The sequence below is a fragment of the Geospiza fortis genome, unplaced genomic scaffold (genome assembly GCF_000277835.1).
Source record: "Geospiza fortis unplaced genomic scaffold, GeoFor_1.0 scaffold432, whole genome shotgun sequence".
NCBI lineage: Eukaryota > Metazoa > Chordata > Aves > Passeriformes > Thraupidae > Geospiza > Geospiza fortis.
Genome location: NW_005054436.1, coordinates 948,962 through 955,708, shown reverse-complemented (window position 1 = coordinate 955,708; position 6,747 = coordinate 948,962). Strand labels below are relative to the sequence as shown.

Here is a 6,747-nt window from a genome sequence, read left to right as displayed (position 1 = left end):
CCCCGGGAGCCCCGGCCCGCAGCGCCTTGGCATCGGATCCCGTTGTGGGCTGGGATTTTTTCATTTCTGCCTTTCAGCGGTCATTGGGGTTCTGGAGGAGAGCGCTGAGTGCTGAGGGGTCTGGCTCGCACCGCCCGGGATCACCCTGCCAGGGCTGCCCGCGGGCACGGGCAGTGCTCAACACCCCTCCGGAGAGCTTTAAATGGATTTTCAGCGAGCTCAGGTCCTCCCACCCCATCCCACCCCATTCCATCCCTGCCTGCCCTCCCCTGCCCACCCTTGTGGTGCCAAACTGCGGCCAAGAGCGCCGGAGCTGGTACTGGGGTGCTCTGAATGAGCCGAAAATCAGAGCCTGGAGAAAGAGCAGCGCGAGGAGCCCCCCCTGCCCCGGCGAGAAGTGACAGGCGGGAGGCGGTGGGGCCATTGTAACCATTGTTTATTGATCCACGTGGCATTGACAGGATTACACGGCGGCCCGAGGCCACGGCCATGGCCCGCGGAGCAGAAATGACCCCATACCAGAAAAGCAGAACTGTCCCCCGAGCCGGGGCTCTGTCCCCACGCCAGCCCCGCCGAGCCCGGCTGCTCTCAGGGAAGCCAGGGCCGGGGACTCCTCCAGTCGCAGCTTCCCCGATGGCTTCTCCAGGAGCAGACCCTCCTCTTCCTCTTCCTCTGCCCTCCCCACCTCCCCCCTCCCCAGTGACAAGTGCTACAGGTTAAAAATCGGGCTACATATTAAATATAGGGCATTACCTTCAAGTAGGGCTGGGGTTTTACACAAATAACCACATTTTTTTGGTATCACTAGCATTTTTTTTAATGTCCATCATAAGACACCATTAAAAAACCCAACAACTTTAGCCTTCTTTATCTACAAAGATCTCTGATCTCATCTCCTTAGTCTGGTGATCTTTTACCCTGCACATACAAGTATTAGAAGCATTATTAAGAATCGTATCCTTCAACATATTTAAGAATTATATTATTATAACAAATAAGACCAAAAATTAGATTTTATAGTTAAATATTCTGTGAGCCAGACAAAGGGGCTTTACTGTACAAGCGATTGTGCATTCTTTTTTTTTAAAAAAAAAGCAAATTATAGTGCAAAGCAAAAAACATTGGCCTGTTTCGTGACCATTTGCATACAACAGAGGTGCATCTATTTACACCTTCACATGACAATATGTCATAAAAACAACATCGTTGCCATTCTTTTTATTATTTTCTTTTTTAAAACTCACTACAAACAGTCTTAAATTAACCTACAGCTACGAATGCCTTGTTTCCTTTGTGCTTTCAACCAGTGGGACGGGATGACAAATGCAAAAAGGCATCAAAACACAGGCTGCCCTGTCCAGCTCCAGAGCCGGCGAGCGCCGGCGCTAAGGCAAGTGGAGGTTGCAGTTATGCTGGGGTAAGGCTTTTAAAAAAATTATTATTATTATCATTATTATTATTATTATTATTGAAAAGAGTTGTTCTTCGTTGCTTGTGGAACTCTGAGTGGTCATGGCAGCTCTCCAGGGCAGCCAGGATGTGCTGCTCCAGCCTCGCCGTGGTAGTGCAATTCCAGCGCTCTGTGCTGAGGGTGACCGGCTGCCAGCTGGGAGCTGGGGACAGGTGACGAGGCTGGGACGGTGTGGCTGAGGCACAGGGGCCGGGAGGGCAGCTCTGGGCCTTCGATTTGCTTGTGTTTATGGGAGAAGTGGAAGAAGAAAGGCGTGGTTACTGGTGGCACTGGGGCTGGGGCTGAACTCTGGCTGCTGAGAGGGCTCTGCAGGGCGCTGCAGTTATGGATCCCCAGGAATCTGTCTGTGCCCAGCCCTGCCAGCACGAAGAATCCTGAATCCAGCCCCTATTCTCATGCCAGCAGAGGGCACAGGTGGCCTGCAGGAGGTGACAAACCCCGTGTTGTGCATCAGAGCCAAGCCCCCGAGCCGGCCTTGGAGGAGCCCACAGCTGCCTCCCACCATGGCCCTGTTTGGTTGCAATCTCTGCGGTGTCAGCTCTGAGGGTGTGTGGTGCTTGGCAGACCTGATTCCTGCAAATGCCACCTGATGCCACCACCACCAGTGGCACCTTGGGTGCCTGCTCTTCAGCTTATTCCTCTACAGCAAGATCCCCGTGTTGGGGTCACCTGGGGAAGGACAGGAGGGTGAGGGGATGGAAAAGGCTGCACAGCATCAATTCACAATATTCCCACCACCAGGAGTAGAAACTGCTCCTTTCTCCAGACCTCAGGGCTTTCAGGATGAACTGACACATGTGAGGCAAAATAAAAAAATCGTGTAATCCTCTCTGGGTGAGAACATGGGAAAGGACCAGAACAGAATTATGATGCTTTGCCACCAGTTGTGAGTGTTGCCACTCAGAGGGGACAGAAGGAACATCTGGAAAATGGTGGCAAGGCCGTGCCAAAGGCTCCTGAGCCCCTTGGAAGTGCATCTCAAAAGTTTTAGATTGTCCTGAATGCCACCTTCACTTCAGCCACCATCACTGAGGTTTGCTAAGGCGAGCAAAGAGCTGAACGGTGAGGTCAGGACAAGAGAGCAAACAAATAAAACAAAACATCTCCATAAAAAGTACATCTTGTGTGTAAACATGGAGGAGGGGTCAGCCAGGCCGGGGTCAGCCACGTTACTGATTGACAAACGACGACAGTGACACCAAAATGAACAATACAACTTGTGTCGTCAACAAATAATAACAATAATCACATCACAGCTCTTGTTCACGTGGCTGACTGAGCCCCAGTGCCCCTGGCTGTGCTGCAAACCCCACTGCTCTTTGGTGCTCAAGGACCCTTCACCAGCAGGGAGGGAAGGACAGGAGACAATGGGGTTTTTTGCTTTTTTTTCTCCTTTTTTTTTTAAGTTAAGTTCAGTCCTCCTGCACTGGCAGAGAGATGGCTCGGGTGACTCCATGGTGTCTTCTCTTCTCTGAACCATTTTGCAGAGGAAGGGTGAGATTCTCCTCACTTCTGAATGCTTTGTGTGGGGAAGAGGTGCGAGTGAGATGAACGAGAAGTGTTCTGCAAGTACCAAACATCTGATTCCACACGTCCTTGGGGTTTTTTCCCTATGTACAATCCACATACCTAAAACATACGGAAGGAACCACATCAAGCGACACATTCAAGCCTCGTGGGTGTTCACCTTGAAATGTAACGAAGGTCTTGGTTGATCTTCGCTTGATGTTTGCATGCAGAGGATCCTTAACTTTGGGTTTGGAAGACTTTGGTTTAACTTTTCCCTTGGCATCACTTTGGTCGCTCCCAAAAGGAGCCACGGCGGCTGATTAAGTTAAAGACATGGGTGCCCAGCTGAGCTCCTCCTCAGTAGGGTCTCCAGACGGACTCATCCATCCTGCCCGTGGTGCTCATGGTGGTGGGGGAATTGCTGTGGCTGCCGTCGGCGTCCACGCCGTCGCTCTGCGCGCCCAGGCTGGCGTTCATCAGGTTGTTCCCCGCCGAGGCGCTGGTGCAGGACGAGAGCATGCGGGTGGGCGAGCGCTCGCCTCCCGCCACCATGGAGAACTGGTAGGAGCCCGAGGACGTCCCGTAGTACAAGTGGTAGGGAGAGGGGTTGGCCTGGAAGGGCCCGCTCTGGTTCTGCGTGGAGCTGGGGTACGGGGGCGGCAGGTAGGTGTGGTGGAAGCGGGTGGTGGTGGGCATGCTGGTCATGCTGATGCCCCCGATGCCTGTGGCCGAGGGCGTGGCGGGGTAGGGGAAGGCGGCGGACATGGGACCGGGGGAATGCATCCGCGGGGCGGAGAAACGCGTCTCCGTCAGCGCCGGCAGCGTGGGGAAGGAGCGCTCGAACTGCCGCGGGTCCGAGAAGGGGCTCAGCTCTGACGTGCCTGCCGGGGTGCGGGAGGAGAGGGGTGGTTAGAGTGTGGATGCCATGGGACACAGAGAGAGAGAAATGGTGAGCGTTTCTCACAGAGGCTTGTGAGAAATTTTAGGGAGTTGGAGAGATGTGATAACTCGTTGAGTATAAACAATTTGCAGGTGGTGTTTTTCCACTTCGTCTTTCTGTTCCTCTGAAGGACAGTGTGTGAGGAAGATGTTTTTGTTAGTTAGTCAATAGATTAGAACCTACTGTACCGCTCTATAAAAACCACGCGGTTCTTTTGAATAAAGCCTTCTTTGCCTTTTCTATCATCCTGCCTCTCGCCTTTTCCTGCCTCAATCTCGGCACAAGAGCAACATTAGAGCATTCCCAAGGAATCAGAAGGGAAAGCACCTCTTGGGTCTGCCAGGGAAAAGAGTTGAGTGACTTAAATAAAAACCCTAAACCCGTTTGTTTAAGTTGCTCCCATTTCCTGTCCTAAAATTTGTTGTTTCCTATCCAAGAAGGGACACAGCTAAGCTGACTTCTCTTAGGGGTCTATTCATCTTGGGCAGATTAAAGCAGCACGCCCCATAAACACAGAAAAAAGATGTTTAGCCATGACATCAGCTGTGTAGTAAATAAATGGAGGCAGGCCCCAGACGGCCGGGCCCTGGGATCATCCATCCCTGATGTATACACACACACACACACACACACACACACACACACACACACACACACAGGCAGGAAAAGCTGGAGCCCAGACCAGCCTGCTAAGCCTTCTTGTGGGTGGCCTGTTTGTGCTGATACCATCAGGGGATGGAGCTGATAAACACGCAGCTGAAAACTCCCAAGCCAGGAGCCACTATATCCCTCTGCTCGACTTCTCTGTGTATTTTTCTCCTTCCAAGAGGATAAAGAGAGTGAGAAATTCAGGCTCTCTGCTGGGGGAAGGGAGACACGGGGCAGCCTGGTGGGAATGTTCCCCAGCTCCGTTGGACGATGGAGCCCCCCACGCCTTTTCCTGGAGGGTCTAAACCCAAAGGGGGACGCAGCCAGCTTGGAACTGGAAAGGGTCCTTGGCTTGGGATCCCGTCCTCCTGCAGGAAGCCCAGGTTAGAGGTGGGAATCTACAGCAGAAGCTCCTTGGAGGAGCTGGAGGCATTGCTGTGGCTCTCTCAGCTGTCCCAGGGCTGAGACAGAGACCAGGAACCTCTGGCCTTGGTGCATGAAAACAGAGAGAAATGAGGTTTGCTCTCCAAGGAAAGTGCCCTTCAGACCTCCTCTATTTTCCTCTTGTTAAAAGCAGGGACTTTCTCCTTTGCTAGTGGGACACCATCCAGCCTCAAAAGTGACTTTTTTTGGTTGCATCAGCTGGATTTTGTATCCCTCAGAGCAAGAGAATGTGAGGTGAGTATGCTAAACACGCCTGTTGGTTTTGGAAATGCATATACATACAAACACACATCCAGAGGATTGTGTGGCTGCTCTGCATACACAGGGACGTGTGTTTTAGATCTCTTTATTACAATGAAGCATTTTTAACTTCTCAGGGCTGGCATTCCAGGCCCCAAAGCGTTTCCCCAGGAGAAAACTCTTGATTTAATCCCTTCCAGCTACCTAGTGACACGGGCACTGGAGGAGCAGGTATGGAGGGGATTTGATGTGAACCTCCCTTCTGATCCCAGGTGAGTCCTTCAGCCGTGGAAGGAGAAGGGGAGGATCCTCCCTCCCTCCCCTGCAGCCCTTTTGCGGGCGCCCAGCAGCGCCTGCCTTCCCACGCAGGCTCCACGGAGGGGAAAGGCGGGGGAGCACCTGGTTTGTGAACGTGGCTGTGGCTTTGGGGCGAGATAAGAGAGGAGCAGAGCTCAAAGCTGTCCCGAACCACACTGCTCTGCACAAACCTGGCGTTGGAAAGCGCCCGTGGAAGCGGCTGCCCGGCCACAGGGCCGACCCTGCTCCGTGCTGGGCTGGCTGGAAAAGCACAGCGGTGGGAAAAGCGCTCCCAGCCTGATTTCACAGCCCAGCAGGGACCCATCCCAAAGCCGTGCTGCAGCCACAGCTGCTGCCAGGCACTGAGGTTTGAGGGAGCTGAGGTTTGGAGACCAGCTCTGCAAGAAGCAGCCTGACCACAGCCCCATGGCAGTAGCAATCCAGCAGCATCACGGCTTGAGACAGGACCATGGGGCAGAAATCCTGCCTGCACCTGGACTGGAAAGAAAAAGTGCTGTCTTCTGAAAGCCTTCCCTTAAACTTGACAGCCCTGCACCAAGAAAAAGCCGCCTCCAAATCCCCCTCAGCCCCCGAAACACCCAGACTGCCGCTTGCTGCCTTCCCAGATGACAATCGCTCAAACCGCGCTCCTTCATTACTTTTCACAGCTCCATAAATAATATTCCATAAAATGCAAATCAAAATCAAACCTGAGCGCTCAGGGCACATTTCCTTTTTCCTCTATAACTCACTCAAAGAGGGGTTTTTTTAGAGGCGACATTTTATTGGCCTGAACGTGCACCGTTTGGCAGGGGGTCCCTGCTACTAATTTGGACAGGAGCATGTAAGAGTGTTAATTACGGGCTCTGTGTGTGACGGGCAAGGCACACTGAGGCTGTGGGGAGCTCCGCCAGGCTCTGAACGCCCAGAGCACTCTGCAGGGCTGTGATCTAAGAATTTTGATCCTTCAAAAAGCAAATCTCTGGGCGTGAACCCCTCAAATAGAATCCACGCCCAGCACAGCCACGAGGCGTCCGAGTGGCGTGACCAGCTCTCTTTCACTCCCGGCCTCGGGCTCTAAGTCTAGCCCAGAATAAAGCTGCATCTCTCCCTGACCGGAAAAGCTCTCAGCTTTTCCCTGAGGCTACAAATAAACCCCTAAACCACTTTAAAAACAAAACCGCGGCGGCCCCGGCCC

General features: G+C 52.9%; 1 protein-coding gene across 1 annotated transcript in view; it reads right to left on the bottom strand.

The window, feature by feature from the left end:
* Positions 1 to 1,915: 1,915 nt before the first annotated feature.
* The window catches only part of RUNX3 (RUNX family transcription factor 3), a 32,801-nt gene continuing 27,969 nt past the window's right edge, over positions 1,916 to 6,747 (bottom strand). The window contains 1 exon segment of the mRNA XM_031062079.1: positions 1,916 to 3,861. Coding sequence (XP_030917939.1) covers positions 3,338 to 3,861 — 524 coding nt within the window. The 3' untranslated portion in view covers positions 1,916 to 3,337.